The sequence below is a fragment of the Brassica napus genome, chromosome C8, assembly GCF_020379485.1.
Source record: "Brassica napus cultivar Da-Ae chromosome C8, Da-Ae, whole genome shotgun sequence".
In the NCBI taxonomy this organism is placed as follows: Eukaryota; Viridiplantae; Streptophyta; class Magnoliopsida; order Brassicales; family Brassicaceae; genus Brassica; species Brassica napus.
This window is the reverse complement of record NC_063451.1, coordinates 4,472,512-4,489,278: the sequence shown is the minus strand read 5'-3', so window position 1 is coordinate 4,489,278 and position 16,767 is coordinate 4,472,512. Positions and strand designations below refer to the sequence as shown.

The 16,767-nt window shown below is 43.5% G+C and overlaps 1 protein-coding gene, 1 non-coding gene and 1 pseudogene across 2 annotated transcripts; all 3 read left to right on the top strand.

The window, feature by feature from the left end:
• Nucleotides 1–3,075: 3,075 nt before the first annotated feature.
• On the top strand, nucleotides 3,076–5,681 carry LOC106423773 (annotated as a pseudogene).
• A 1,794-nt stretch (nucleotides 5,682–7,475) lies between these two features.
• LOC125591791 lies at nucleotides 7,476–9,335 on the top strand. The gene is made up of 4 exons (XM_048766647.1): nucleotides 7,476–8,406; nucleotides 8,474–8,608; nucleotides 8,678–8,970; nucleotides 9,045–9,335. The coding sequence occupies exons 1-4, from the start codon at nucleotides 7,476–7,478 to the stop codon at nucleotides 9,333–9,335; spliced, it is 1,650 nt and encodes a 549-aa protein (XP_048622604.1).
• Nucleotides 9,336–14,095: 4,760 nt separating this feature from the next.
• LOC125592079 lies at nucleotides 14,096–14,202 on the top strand. Its single transcript, XR_007327929.1, has one exon. It is a non-coding gene; the product is annotated as a small nucleolar RNA R71 (small nucleolar RNA).
• The last annotated feature ends 2,565 nt before the right edge of the window (nucleotides 14,203–16,767 follow it).

Sequence of the window (16,767 nt, the reverse complement as noted above, 5' to 3'; positions counted from 1 at the left end):
TGCATCGGGATCGTCTCATGACTCGGTTCCCGCATATATTCCCGCTCCAGCTCCCGCTGCCCCTCACGCTGCTGCTCAACAGGATCCGGGGGTCATGCCGGTTCATCTATTGGTTCAACAACCAGGTCGAGAGCATCTCCCGGTTCTCCAACCCAACGCACGACGAGACCATAGCACTTGGTTAGTATTTTTTTTATTTGTACCGTTATGTTTTTTTCCTTTAATTAACTTGCTAACTTGTATTTTTTTTAAAGGTTCACCAAGTAGAAAAATGGCATTAGCCGGAGAATCAACCAGATGATGTACTCCATGCTCCATTTTGGATATCCAAAGTGGAGTGTGATCCCTTCCGACGAACGAGAGTTGTGGTTTCGTCAGTTTGCGGTATAGTAACTCTTCATTTTTTTAAAGTTTTTACATTTTTTTAAATATATTTACTTATTAAATTGTGTTTGTTTTGTAGCAAGAGTTCAACTGGCACTCCGATCTTACGGAAACAGTCCGTAAGAAATTCAATGAAAAGGCCATGGACTCTTATACAAAGCAGATAAACGCGTGGAAGACAGTTTGGCAGAAGAACAAGAGGCCACAGTTCATCAACGGGACGGTGTGGGAGCAGTTGATAGCTCATTGGGAGAAGGAAGAAACTGCAGAGACGTCTTCTAGGAACTCCAAGAACCGGAAGAGCGATCGTGGCGGGAAAGGTATGTATGTGCACAACCTCGGCGCTTGCTCTATGTCTACTAAGGAGGATGAACTTGTATGTTTTTTTTTTATTATTTATTTTCATATTTTATATATGAACTTGTATGATTTTATTTATCTTTTTATATATTATTTTATTTATCTTTTATATATTTTTAATAATGGTAGTTTTTTTAGATCGAAGCAAATGACGGTAATCCCGTTGATCGTCTCCAACTCATTAAGGTGGCTCACACTAACAAGACGACGGGTCAAATTCAGGACCCCGTGATCAAAGGTGTCGTTGATTTGGTGGAAGCTGAAATAGTATCTCAATCTCAGCCTCTCTCTGATGACGGCGACTCTACGGGAGCTTCAACCAACTTGTCTCTATTGCAAATAAATGAGATGGTTGAAAAGGTAATTTTTTTATTAATATATTTTTTTTATAATGTCGATTACTAACTTGTCCCTATTTACTAACTTTAAATATTTTTGTAGGCGGGTCCTAAAAGGAAAGGAGGCCGTTTAGTTGGGTTGGCCCGCCGTGCTTCTTCGTATCCGGCATCTTCTTCGCAAGCTCCGTATGCCGATCCCATGATTCTCGAGGAGCTACATGACAAAGATGAACGGATTGGGGCATTGGAGGAGCATAACACCACTATCCTTTCGGAGAATGCCACTATCCGTTCGGAGAATGCCACTATCCTTGCTGAGTTGGCATCCCAGAAGAAGTTCAACACCGAGATAATGCAGAAGCTAGATCGTTTGATGTCTTCGAGTTCATCTTAGTTTTTTTCGGCTTTTTAAAACTTTCTGAATGTTTTTTTTTTCTATTTCGGTTTGTATGAATTTTAAACTTTCTGAATGTTTTTTCCTATTTCGCTTTGTATGAATTTAAATTATATAATATTATTAGTTTTAAATTTCTGATTTTTTTAATTTATTAATATAAAAAAATATATAAAAATGCAAAATTAATTCATTTTTAAAATTGGTATATTCCGACGAACTTTGGGCGTCGGAATATACCGACGGACAAATATCCGTCGGAATTTACCGACGAACCAATTTCCGTCGGAATATACCGACGAACAAATATCTGTCGGTATATTCCGACGACCAATGTCCGTCGGTATATTCCGACGAACCAACGTCCGTCGGAATACACCGAGGAATCCACTACGTCGGAATTGTCCGAGGAACGTTCTCCGTCGGTACATAGTTTTTCCGATGAACTCTGGTCTCGTGTGTCCGCATCGTAATATCGTCGGAAGTTCGTCAGAATGACGTTTCTCGGTATTCATCAGAAAGTCGTCGGAAGTTCTGACGAAATTCCGATGAATTTTTTTTTCCCGACAAAACGATACCGACGGACAGGTTCGTCGGAAATTCGTCGGAATCGGTCTATTCCGACGAATTTCTGACGATTTCGGCCATCAGAATCCCCATGTTTTCTTGAAGTGTAGTCTAGCTCAAACTCGAGCTCCGATCAACAACCATGACCACCGATTTCTCTCTCGCTATTTCTTTCTTTCTCACACTCAATGAGCTGTAACGACTTAGAGCATCTCCAATGTACACCTCTATATTTTTCTCTAAAATAGAGATCTCTATTATAGAGATGAAAATGCTCCAATGTATGCCTCTATAATAGAGTTTCTCTATTTTAGAGAAAAATATAGAGGAAAATTATTTTTTGCCTCTATATTTAGAGGTGGAAATAACATATCTCTATATTTTCCTCTATAAATAGATGAACTCTATTATTGAGGTATACATTGGAGCATTTTCACATTTATAATAGAGTTTTTCTATTTTAGGGGAAAATATAGAGATAGAAATAGAGGTGGGTTGGAGATGTCTTATACTCCGTTGTTTCACAAAGCTCATCCCACGTGATAACACACGTGACACTAAGCCAAACCGGTTTAAATCAATTACATTGGACCGGTGGTACACGTTAATCTCACATACATACAACTAATATATGGACACACTCTTCAACGGATTGGAGGGAAACAGAACACAAAAAGAGATTTTATGTCAAAAACTTTAATGTAATCAAATGTGGTTGCGGTCTTCTAACATGTTACGGTCCTACCAACTCTCTACCTATACCCACCATTTTCTATTAGTATAATAAAACTATCACAATACCAACTTCGTTTTTATTTTGAAAATTATGTCAATGTGAATTTAAGGATGCTAAATTATCGAAGAATCTTAGACGAATGCTTATTTGAGAATTCTGTTCTGTGTCTTTAATTAATTTAATATACTTTAAAAACTTAATATTTTTTAATTACAATAACTGACACTACTTATTCACATGCTGACAAAATAAATTACGTATCATAAAATAATAGAGAAGGAAAAAAAAGAAAAGAAAAAGGCAAAAAAAACATGGGGGAGAAGAAGAGGATTAGGCTGTTGAATGCTTTCACTTCTGTCTCTATAACCACAGCTCTGCAAAAGAGCCTTCTCTTTCTTCTACCGTCTCTCTCTCTCTCCTTCTTCCTTCTCTGATCATCACACAATGCGAGTCTTCCCCAACTCTTCCATGACGATTCTCTCTGTTCTCCTCACAACCCTTCTCCTCTCTCTCCCTCTCCCTTCAACCCAAGACCTCAACGCCGACAGAGCCGCTCTTCTCTCTCTCCGTTCCGCCGTCGGCGGCCGCACATTCCGCTGGGACATCAGACAGACCTCGCCGTGCAACTGGGCCGGCGTCAAATGCGACAACAACAGAGTCACCGCCCTCCGTCTCCCCGGCGTCTCTGTCTCAGGCACCATCCCGAACGGTGTTTTCGGAAACTTAACTCGTCTCCGAACACTGAGCCTCCGTCTCAACGCCCTCACCGGCTCTCTCCCTCTCGATCTAACCACCTCCTCCGATCTCCGTCACCTCTACCTGCAAGGAAACAGATTCTCCGGCCAAATACCCGAGGGCTTGTTCAGTCTCACTAACCTCGTGAGGCTTAACCTCGCTGAGAACAGCTTCACTGGCGGAATCTCTTCAAGTTTTAATAACCTCACGAGGTTAAAGACTCTGTTTCTTCAAGATAACAACCTCTCCGGTTCAATCCCTGATCTTGATTTACCGTTGGTTCAGTTCAACGTATCTAACAACTCACTGAACGGATCAATACCAAAGAATCTTCAGAGATTCGAGTCCGGTTCGTTTCTTCAGACCTCACTCTGCGGCAAGCCGCTCAAGATTTGCCCTGATGAGGAGACTGTACCGAGCCAGCCTACTTCCGGCGGAAACAGAACACCGCCAAGTGTCAGAGGAAGCAATGAGAAGAGAAAAAACAAACTCTCCGGCGGAGCTATCGCCGGAATTGTGATCGGAAGCGTCGTTGGTTTCTCTTTGATCGTTCTGTTACTGATGGTACTCTGCCGGAAGAGATCAAGAGCCGTCGAAGGTTCAACTATCAAACAGCAAGAACCCGTAGTCCCTCGGGAAGCGGCGGCGGAGAACGGGAACGGGTACTCGGTGACCGCCGCGGCAGCCGCGGCGATGACTGGGAACGCGAAAGCTGGAGAAGTGGCCGGTCCGGCGGCTAAGAAGCTTGTGTTCTTTGGTAATGCTACTAAGGTTTTCGATCTTGAGGATTTGCTGAGAGCTTCGGCGGAGGTTCTTGGGAAAGGAACGTTTGGGACGGCGTATAAGGCGGTCCTTGACGCGGTTACGGTTGTGGCGGTGAAGAGGCTGAAGGATGTGGTGATGCCGGATAAAGACTTCAGGGAGAAGATTGAGTTGGTTGGTGCGATGGATCATGAGAACTTGGTGCCGTTAAGGGCTTACTATTTGAGCAGAGACGAGAAGCTTCTTGTCTATGACTTCATGCACATGGGAAGCTTGTCTGCTCTCTTACATGGTTAGTTTTTACTACAAACTTGTGCTTATGTTTGTTAAATCAATGCTTAGTGATTATAAATTGGCAGACAGGTGATACATTAGCCTATATATTTACATTAAAAACTCGAAAATTTATAAAAATGTTTTAAAATCTCTTATTAAATTACTTATAACTCCCAAAATCTCAGAACCGTAGATACATAGGTTCTTGGAATAGCTTAAACGGTTAAGGTTTAGTGCTTAGTCTCTTTTATCTTGATTCACAGGAAACAGAGGAGAAGGAAGGACTCCATTAACCTGGGATGTACGTTCACGAATTGCTCTTGGTGCAGCTCGTGGCTTAGACTACCTTCACTCACAAGGAACCTCCACCTCTCACGGCAACGTTAAATCCTCAAACATCCTCTTAACCAAGTCCCACGACGCCAAAGTCTCGGACTTTGGCTTGTCCCAGCTCGTAGCTGCCTCCAGTACAACTCCAAACCGTGGTACGGGTTACCGTGCGCCTGAAGTAACCGATCCGAAACGCGTGTCGCAGAAGGGTGACGTGTACAGCTTCGGCGTGGTGCTTCTTGAGCTGATCACCGGTAAGGCTCCTTCGAACTCGGTGATGAATGAGGAAGGAGTTGATCTGCCGAGATGGGTTAAGTCGGTGGTGAGAGATGAGTGGAGGAGAGAGGTTTTTGACTCGGAGCTGCTTAGTTTGGAAAGGGAGGAAGAAGAAATGATGGAGGAGATGGTGCAGCTAGGGATTGAGTGTACTTCACAGCATCCGGACCAGAGGCCTGAGATGGCTGAAGTGGTTAGCAAGATTGAGAGTTTGAGACGGTCTGGTCCTGATCAAGTGGATGAAGCTTATTGATTTGAGAATTAATAATTAGATTTTTAATTATTAATAGTCTAAGTTAATGGTTGGGGGCAAAATTGATGAGTTATTGGTTTTAGAATCTTTCAATTTTGAAATTTTTAACTTATGTTTTTGACCCCACTTGCTAAAAGGAGATGGGGTTTAGTGGTAACTCTTCTGGCATTTGCATTTGTTTGTTTGTGTTGGGCGTGAGGATTTGGTGGTGATTGTAATTATTGTTACTTTGTCTTTCTTGAATATTTTTTATTTTAATTAAGTTATATATGCTGCTCATCTTTTTTATTATTATTAATTTTTATTGTCCCTACTTTTATATAATATTTGTGACTTTTAAACGACAGAATGTATTTAACCAAATATTTTTTGCATGGCCATGTTTACATGTCCATGCAACCGCAACCGCAACCTACGAGTAAATCTTGTTTGTTTGTCGTACCTTTTTGTGACTAGACACAGCAATTAATCGTAGAGATCAGTTGTAAGTTGCAAAAAGAAAAAAAATATAACTTTTGAATCGTTAATTTTCAGTGACTTGATATCGCAATAGGAAGTCCCAATGACAGGTAAAAGAAAGAGAGCCGATAGTGGCAACTGGCAAGGGTATTTGATCACGGTCTTCAAAAGTAAATGTGCTTATTTTGCGGAACAAACTCATTTCTTTGAGACAGTTTGGTATTGATTTGGTTGGCCACTTGTGAAGCACCTTTTTCTTGCAAATTTGATGTGTTGGATAGGTTTGTACACTTTACATAAGTAGTGTGTAATTATATCTGAAAATAAATTTGATCAATTATTAAGTGAGAAAAGTAGTTAAAATATTTGATACTCGGCTGTTGTAATACTATTTTAAATCGCAATTTGATTTTCATTATTCTCTGTTTGTTGTATCTGTACCACAATTTTTCCTACTTTTTTTTTTGCTCAAATTTGGCATTTTCCCTACCCGTTACCATGTTTTCCTCATTTCAATACACCCAACCTTGTTTGTGCAGGATTCGGTTGATTAGAATGAAGAACTTAGGAATGGGGTGACTAAAGACGCTTTTATTAGAATCAAACAAGAGGTTACAAGATTGACGGGAAATAAGGAGACGAGATCAAAGGTTTAAGCAACAGGATCAAAGAGATGATTAAGAAACCCTAGATCTAGCCGCTTATGTATGTGTTGTCCAAAAGTCCCCCTTTCGTTGTCTCCTCCTCCCCTCTTATAGTGTCCTCGTCCGTGATGCCCTAATCGTGTCGTCCTTTGGGTCCTGTCGTTAAAGGCCGAGTATGCGGACCTTGGTACTGTTCTCTATAAGCCGAGCATATTTAGTCGGCTTAACTGATCGGCTAAAAGTACTCTGGGGTCGAGCCGACATCTTTAGCCTCTTAAGCCGACTAAACTGGTCAAGCTTGCCGGGCTAGGGCCTGTTATTCGATGGGCCTTGTGGAGGGATGTAATCCATCTCCTACAATAAGTCCCCCCCCCCAGTTCACTTGTGAGCGGCGTAGCGGTCTCAGTGAATTTGTGGGTCAGGTTCGTTCGTATAACAGGTCCTAGCGTGTTTAGTCGCACGCTGTTTTATTGACGTTTCTAGTCGCTTAGAGTAGTACTTCTTCATGATCTGCTTTGCTCGCCAAGGTTTTTTGTCATGGAGGCACGTTTTACTCGGTAGGCGAATTACCCCGATATAAGAGCTCAAGCTTATCTCATCGGTTTACGTTAGGAAACCGGTTTAGACCGAAATCGGAGATTAATTTTGGTCTGGCATCTCGATTAGAGATCGGTTTGAACGAGAAACTGAACCGTCGCGAGTAAGCCTTTGGGTATTTAGGCGGCCTTTGAGGCCCACTTAGGCTTCTGTAGACCTAATGATTGCGCTTCGGAGGATGTGCCTTTGTTTTTGCTATAAATAGGCTCCTCCCTTTCGCTTTCGTCATTCTTCTCTGCAAGTTCAGGTATTCCGCTTTCTCTCCCTTCTCTCTACTTTTACTTTCTCTCTCTAGGTACGTTTCTCCTTACACAGGCTCGTCGGCATCGTCTGGCGGTTGTAGTCGTCCCCTAAATCCAGGATCATGCCTCTGAGAGGTCGTTTGTCGCGAGAAGAAAAAGGGAAGGGCGTCGCAGATTCTCCGAGTCCGACCAGAGATGCACGGGTAGCAGACAGTCCACCGGATGATTTCGACTTGATTCATCGCGACGCTCTTCGGGATTTAGACAATATGACCTTATCTCAATGCCTTTTGGTCGCTGAGGCTCATAAGATGATCCGTGATGAATGCGCGGATCGCGTTGAAGTCGGGAGCAGTGACGTGAGCGGTAGCGGCTCTGAAGCGTCTAGCCAAGCCTCAAGATCTTTGATACGAGCTAGTCAGGAGATTCCTTTAGACCAGATAGACTGCCATCCCACGATCTATCATCCTGACGGGATCTTCGAAGAACTCGGCCCACTCCCGTCCGAATTGCTTCGTGACCCGCGGGCTCAGTCATGGGGGAATGTCTTCGATTCTTGCTCCTCTCACAAGACGGTGAGGGATTTATTGAGGCGAAGTGGAGGTGCCGGCGTTACATACATCATTCCTTCCAAGGGACAGCGTCCTTGGTCGCCTCCGATTGGCTATCAGTGTGTCTACGAGTCCTATTTTGGAGACCATACGAAGCTCTGGTTTCCAATTCCCCGACTGATCACGTCGTACGCATTCCGTCGGGACATCGCCATCTGTCAGTTGCTTACCGGGTCGCTGCGCATCGCGGTTAGGCTAATGGTGATGGCAGCGGAGATAGATGTTTCGATGAGTGTGAGAGTATTCGAAGAGTTAACTTTTACGAAGGCGGAGCCACATGGAATATTTTCAGTGAAGATGCGCTCGAGCTACAACGTCTTGGCCGGGCACCCGAACAAGACGAAGGACTGGCAGTGCTCATATTTTTACGTCAAATCTGACGAGCATGCCTTCTCGGAGCCACCTGGGGACGACTACCGCGTTCTATGGAACAAAACGCTTGGTAGATAGTGTTTGTTGTCATCATGCCTTATTCGAGTATTCTAACAGCGTGTTTCTTGTTGTTGCAGTTCGTCACCCGAATACGATCGCATACCCGGAGAAATTCTTCGAGAGTGCTCAGGCGATCGCGGCTCACAACCATCTCCGTTGGCCTGATCTTAGTCGAGAGTGGATAAGACGTCAAGAAGCTCGGATTGCTAGAGGTGAGTTCATCGGTCTTTCTCCAAGAAGTTCTATCAACAACTTAGTCTCTCTTCTTTTTCTTTTTACAGTTGATTGGGAATCGAGACTTCCTGTTGTACTCGGGCCCCGTAAGTTGCGTCTGTCCCTTTTTACTCGGAAACAGCAGAAAATTCTAGACGAAGCTAGAAAGATGGACGGAGTGCCAGATTTGAGTGCATTGTTGAAGGGGAAGCTGCAATTGCTTTCGAAGAAGTCAATTCCTGCCGATGTGCAAGGGTCGACCAGTTCTGACGCAGGCCGAGCTTCCAAGGAAGGAGCTCCTGGTTTAGTCGACAAAGACGTTGGGGCGGAGCCTCCTGCCTCGAGTCCTAGAAGAAGAAGAGCAAGAAATCCAGGAGGAAAGCAACCGAAGAGCTTCCTCTTAAAGAGATCACTTCTCTCGACGAAACCTCCGAGGGTTTGGAAGCAAGGAAGGGAGAGAGAGGAAGGAAGAGACCTTACGAAGGGGCTACTTCCTCCATTGATCACGGCGAGGCGCCGGCAGAAGGACGAGAAGGCGCTACAAGGGGTTCAGTCGAGTCTGACCATTCCGAAGCGGCGCCTGAAGATCGTCCCAGAAAGAAGAAGAAGAAGAAGTCCATCGAGGCAGAGCCGCGTCCTTCTGATGTGGAGACGGGCCTCGTCGAAGTTGTCGCGGGAGGCGACGTTTCTCTTGAAACCCCTCCTGAGGAGAGAGAGGTCTCATGATGTTAGGAGTTTTCAAGGCTCCTAAGACAAATGTTGTAGTATAAAAGATTGTCGAACCAGTTCTGAGGGATATCAAAGCACCGAGAATGCAAGTACTCACTTAATCTAAGTGCAACCAATGATTTAGATGAGTATTTAGCTATGACTAAAACTAAAAAGCAATAACAGAATGATACTTTCTTGACTAAGGGAAAAGAGAACTCATGGGCATAGGGATTAGACCTTGGGTGATCAAGTTTCGAACTAAGGATGACAAATGATCAATCAAACTATCGACCTTAAGCCTAGACACAATTCTAATCAAGCTCTATGTCTAGATGAATGCTCATTTGCTAACATATCTCAAACATCAAATGTCTTTGGTTGAGTAATATGAAAGCAATCATTACTAACAAGTCTATTAGCTATTTTAGCACCTTTAACAACAAATGTCTTGGCAAAGTATACTAAAAGCCTAGGAGAGTTGTCTCAGGCATTTCATCAAACACCTTTTAGGTGGGAAATGTCTATTGATCAACTTTTGAGTGGCCAACTCAGAAGATGCATTATGAATACTCTACTAGCAAGGAACAAGAATGATCTACACTAAAACATCCTAGAACTAACCTAATCACCCTTGATCTCCCTAACCCATGAATTCAAAAGGTGATTACTCACTAATCTCCATGATTCCTCTTAAACCCATATTGGATTTCAGATTAATCATGTAGAGAAATAGATAAGAAATCAACAAGAACACAAGAACATAACAATCAAAATCCAAGAGATGAACTTCTCAAGAGAGTTTTTTTGTATTTCTCAATAGATCAAAAGATCGTCTCCTCCTGGTGGCTTACAGAGTATTAAAACATAGGTTTAGAAAATAAAAACGTGCATAATGAAATGACCAAAAGGCCCTTAAGTAAAATAGAAAATCGACCCAACAATAGACGCGGAGCGACCTCGGCATGTCGCTCCGAGAGGTCGCTCTGGTCTTCGGGAGCGACCTCAGTGGCTCGCTCTGAGAGGTCGCTCCGGGCTTCGCTTCGTGTCGTCTCGCCATAGAGACGCGAGCGACCTCGGGGTGTCGCTTTGGGAGGTCGCTCCGAGAGGGGTGTGAGATGCGAGCGAACTCGGCGCGTCGCTCTGGGCAAGTCGCTTCACTGGGTGAATATGGCGAGCGACTTCACGGGGTCGCTCCAGCTAGGTCGCTCTGAGAGGTGCTTTGGAGCGACCTCATGACGTCGCTGCGGAACCTCGCTCCCCTGCTCTGCTCGTCCAATGATCACATATTTCACCTCCTTTGAGCTCCAAATGCATCCAAATAGCCCCAAGAACTCCATGTGGCACTCCAACACCTGATAGAGACTCATGTATGCAAAATGTAACCTAAACATGGCTAAATCCTAGTCTATATGATCAAAATGCACATGGATGAATGGATAAGATAATGGAAATATGCAAGATATCAACTCCCCCAAACTTGTTCTTTTACTTGTCCACAAGTGAACTTTCTAGAACTCATAGGGAGAGAGGTTTGAAGGTGGGAGCTCATAGCCAAAAAAAACACAACTAGTACTCGATTCAACATCTAATCCAGCATGAGCACACTCTCTTATTACACTCTAGCTTCTCTAGGCCTATCTCAACTCTTTTTGCCCATACACTCATCATCAAGCATCCACACATTCAAATCAACCAACTCTCACATTCATTAAGCACAAAACATCAGGTGAATTCTTGCAAATGGTAAGTTGGTCCAATTCATTTGGTTGGGTGAGGGAAGGCTTTTATTCAAGTGATTCAAGAGGTTCGAAACATAAAATCTTTAAGGTGGTTTACTCTCGAAACAAGTAGCCTTGACATTGCACATAATATATCTAAGAAAGGGATCAACTCATGCATACAATGCTCAATCTCCATTGTTCTACCCTTTTCCCAAACATACAATTACACAATCATTCTCAAATGTCAAACCCAACTCACATCTCTCACCAAAAGATCCTAAGAACATGAACTCCTTCTCTTTGAAATCTACAAGGGATTTTTCACAACCTCAAAACATTACTTAGCTCCTAACAACTTTGCTAGCCCCCTTTTTCTTTCTTTTTCTTTTCTTTTCATATTTTATTTCTTATTTTTTTTTCTTTTTTTTTTTTAAATGGGGGCCAAGACTTTTCATAACTTGAGCTAGAGGTTTTTCTACTTATCCCAGTAAGACAATTCACTTAAACACAAAGAGTTATTTCTTTTCCTTTTTTATTGCTCCCAAATCATAATCACAACTCTCACCCCCCACCTATAGCTAGACAATAGAGTGCCCAATCTAGCAAGAATGAAGATCAAACATTGTCGTTCCCGATACTCTCAACATTATGCACATGTAAGACTTTCCGAAGAAGGCCTCACTCATCAAACAATGAAAGCTTAAAAGGAGGGAAAGGTTTTGGGAGTGGTCTACCACTAGAGTTTGTCAGAATAAGATTGGCATAAAGGATGTGACAACTCAGGTGTGTATAGCCATGACTCAGTACACAAGGGAGCATGAGCAAGAAGCATTAAGTTCGTTTAGTTCAAATAAGGTTGTAGTTGGCTTCAAAGACTGAGTTTCAGCAATCAACAAGTTTCAGGAAGATTTTTCAAGGCTCGAAACATACAAGTCTTTTTGAGAGGTGCAAAAGCTACTCAGGTGCAATGTAGTGTTCTTTACAAGGCATTTAAAATCATTGCTCCCAATGCAAGTAAATGCAACCTATATGCTCTAGACTCTCCTAGAAATGCCAATGATGCAAACTAAATGAATTTTTTTTTTTTATGCAATCAAATCATCAAAGCAAACGTGATCAAATACTTGGTACCTCCCCCAAACTTAAATGACACAGTCTCTGTGTTGTCAAGGAGAGAGAGATACCCAAAAAGAGAAAACTAATATGCAAAAACGAAATGGTATATACAAGGGAAAGTAGTGGGTTACCTTCTATGGAGAATGAGTAGAGGGAGATGCTCCCTCCTCGTCGTCCTCAGGTGGTAACTCTTCAAGGTGCTCATCAGCAAGAGTGCCCATCTCTTCAATGTAGAAGGCTTGCCCGAACACAGTTGGTTTCTTCATTTTCTCCTTGATGTCAAAGTGGAGAACATGCCCTTTACCCAAATGGAGATCAATCGTGCCCGCTTTCACCTTAACAATTGCTCCTGCTGTAGCTAAGAATGGCCTTCCAAGAATCAATGGGTCTTGAGCCTCCTCACCCATCTCAAGCACCACAAAATCTGTAGGTATCTCATATTTTCCAATCTTCACAGGTAGGTCCTCTAAGATGCCCACAGGGTACTTCACTGAACGATCAGCTAACACCAGAGAGAGTTTACACTTCTTGTACTGAGTGAATCCAAGCTTCTTTGCAACAGACAAAGGCATCACGCTGACACTAGCTCCCAAATCGCAGAGACATTTCTCAAATACCATAGGTCCAAGAGCACAAGGTAGTGTGAAGCATCCTGGATCCTCTAACTTCTCTGGAACATCAAGCCTTTGGATGATGGCACTGCACTCATGGGTAAGAATCATCATGCTTTCCATTTCCTTCTTCTTTGCAGCTACAACATCTTTCAGGAACTTGTTGTATTGAGGAATCAACATGAAAGCATCGATGATGGGCATTGCAACCTGAGCTTCACTCATTTGCTTGTCAAACAAAGCCTTGTACTTCTCTAGCAGCTGCCTCTTGAATCTACCAGGGAATGGTAGTTTGGGTTCATAGGGAGGAGGAACAAAAGAATTCTCACTTGCTGGAGCAAGAACTTCACCATCCTTCACTGTTTTCTTCTCTTCCCCAACCTTTCCTTTACCCTTGGCTTCCACAATCTTCTCCAAGATTTCATCATTGATTTTCTCATCAACAATCACCACTTCATCATCTAAGTTGATGGCCACCTCCTCACCTAGTTTCTCAGCATCCCTGGTGAGGGTTGTAGGAGGTAACTGCTTACCACTCCTAAGGGTGATAGCTTTGGCCTCCTTGGGGTTTTGGTCAGATTTTCCAGGTAGAGATCCTTGCTGGCGAGTCTGGTGAGTGTTCATGGAAGCAAACTGATTCTCTAAATTCTTGACTGTAGAAGCAAGATGTGAGAACTTGTTGTTGAGCTCATTGTAGCTCCCATCAATCTTGGAATGAAGGTTTTTCAACTCATAACCAACATGCTTCTCACTTCTAGTCTGAGACTCCAAGATTTGTTTCAGCAGGGTGTCAGTGCTGCTCTCTTGAGGAGCAGAGGAACCAGATGAGGGGTTTTGCTGAGGTTGATAGCTGCCTTGCTGGTTGTTTCGAGGCGGATAACCACTCTGTTGGTTGTTGGGATAGGATTTCTGTTGGTAGTTGTTGTACTGAAAGTTGGGCTCTTTTTTGTACCAGCTACCATTGTTGTTGATGAAACACAGCTCTTCCTGACCTTCCAAACCCTCAACCTCATGGACAACAGGTGGTGTATCTTGGCTTGGGTTACCAACAAAGTGCAGCTGCTCTTGTGTGGCTTTATCAGCAAGGAGGATGTCTATCTTATCCTGTAGAGCTTTCAACTCCTTCCTCGTCTGCTTATCATCTGTTCGACTGCTTCTGTCGTGGTCTCCACTGTAGACTGCATCACTCTTTACCATGTTGTCAACCAGCTCCTCTGCATCTTCCTCAGTTCTCCCCAAGAAGAACCCATTGCTAGCTGTATCCAGTCTGGCCCTGTACTTAGGAAGAGCACCACGGTAGAATGTGCTCAGCAAGCTCTCCTTAGAGAAACCATGGTGTGGGCATTGAGCTTGGTAGCCCTTGAATCTCTCCCAGGCTTCACTGAATCCTTCCAAGTTCTTCTGTTGGAAACTGGAGATCTCATTTCTCAGCTTAGCAGTTCTTGAGGATGAGAAGAATTTCTCCAAGAATGCTCTCTTGCAGTCATCCCAAGTGGTGATAGAGTCGCTGGGTAGAGACTTCTCCCACTGACGTGCCTTATCCCCCAAAGAGAAAGGGAATAGCTTGAGCTTTAAGCATCTTCGGACACACCATTGGTTTTTGACAACCCACAGTAGCTGTCGAACCTGTCCAAGTGATCAAATGGGTCCTCTAGAGCCAAGCCATGATACTTGTTGTTCTCGATCACGTTGAGGAGTCCTGACTTGACCTCAAAGTTGTTGGCTGCCACAGCTGGTGCTCGGATTCCCAATCTATGACCATGTATGTTGGGGCGGTCGTAAGTGCCAATGGGTCGAGCTGCCCGCGGTTGGTGTTCTGCCCCTTGCGGTGGATCTGCCATATCAATATCCAATCTCTGCAAGTGGGCTTGTTGTTCTTCTTCTCTTCTAGCTGTAGCACACTCCCTCTCTAAAGCTCTGATGTCTGCTACTATTGGAACTAGGTTTGATGGACCCTGCTCCTCAAGTTCATACACCTGAAAGTTAAAGGTAGTGAAGAAGAAGAATCAGTAACAAAACAAAATTAAAATGACTTAGTCTCAAGCAAGTGACTAAATCTCAATGTTCAAATCTACTCAGAATTTGGCTCCTAAGACCAATGTTGTAGTATAAAAGAATTTGGCTCCAATTTGATGTTAGGAGTTTTCAAGGCTCCGAAGACAAATGTTGTAGTATAGTGATTGTCGAATCAGTTCTGAGGGATATCAAAGCACCGAGAATGCAAGTACTCACTTAATCTAAGTGCAACCAATGATTTAGATGAGTTTTAAGCTATGACTAAAACTAAAAAGCAATAACAGAATGATACTTTCTTGACTAAGGGAAAAGAGAACTCATGGGCATAGGGATTAGACCTTGGGTGATCAAATTTCGAACTAAGGATGACAAATGATCAATCAAACTATCGACCTTAAGCCTAGACACAATTCTAAGCAAGCTCTATGTCTAGATGAATGCTCATTTGCTAACATATCTCAAACATCAAATGTCTTTGGTTGAATAATATGAAAGCAATCATTACTAACAAGTCTATTAGCTATTTAGCACCTTTAACAACAAATGTCTTTGGCAAAGTATACTAAAAGCCTAGGAGAGTTGTCTCAGGCATTTCATCAAACACTTTTGGGTGGGAAATGTCTATTGATCAACTTTTGAGTGGCCAACTCAGAAGATGCATTATGAATACTCTACTAGCAAGGAACAAGAATGATCTACACTAAAACATCCTAGAACTAACCTAATCACCCTTGATCTCCCTAACCCATGAATTCAAAAGGTGATTACTCACTAATCTCCATGATTCCTCTTAAACCCATATTGGATTTCAGATTAATCATGTAGAGAAATAGATAAGAAATCAACAAGAACACAAGAACATAACAATCAAAATCCAAGAGATGAACTTCTCAAGAGAGTTTTTTTGTATTTCTCAATAGATCAAAAGATCGTCTCCTCCTGGTGGCTTACAAAGTATTAAAACATAGGTTTAGAAAATAAAAACGTGCATAATGAAATGACCAAAAGGCCCTTAAGTAAAATAGAAAATCGACCCAACAATAGACGCGGAGCGACCTCGGCATGTCGCTCCGAGAGGTCGCTCTGGCCTTCGGGAGCGACCTCAGTGGCTCGCTCTGAGAGGTCGCTCTGGGCTTCGCTTCGTGTCGTCTCGCCATAGAGACGCGAGCGACCTCGGGGTGTCGCTTTGGGAGGTCGCTCCGAGAGGGGTGTGAGATGCGAGCGACCTCGGCGCGTCGCTCTGGGCAAGTCGCTTCACTGGGTGAATATGGCGAGCGACTTCACGGGGTCGGTCCAGCTAGGTCGCTCTGAGAGGTGCTTTGGAGCGACCTCACGACGTCGCTGCGGAACCTCGCTCCCCTGCTCTGCTCGTCCAATGATCACATATTTCACCTCCTTTGAGCTCCAAATGCATCCAAATAGCCCCAAGAACTCCATGTGGCACTCCAACACCTGATAGAGACTCATGTATGCAAAATGTAACCTAAACATGGCTAAATCCTAGTCTATATGATCAAAATGCACATGGATGAATGGATAAGATAATGGAAATATGCAAGATATCATCTCAGCGCGGGGCAGTGATCCGGTTACGGGTGAGAGATCTATTCCTGATCCGTCTGCGAGGAAAGGGTCTCGTTCAGAAGGTTCTACTGTGAGGAGGAAGAAGATCGAGTTCCCCGATCGCGTCGAGTTTTCCTACAACGAGACGACCCCCTAATCCGTAATCCTCTTAGGTGCGCGGAGCTGACGCGCCAAATTCGTGGTGGGACGAAGGAGATGCCACAGTTGGACGACCTTTACTTCACGACTGAATACATAGATGCTGCTTCCTCGAGAGCTCGGGTAACTGCGCTACCCTTCATACTTTATCTCATTATTCGATTCGTCGGGTTCATTCGTCTCACGTGGTCTGTGTTTGTCGTTTCTGCAGAGTGACGGGAGTATGAACTTTCTCGTTGAGAAATACGATAGTGCTCTGAA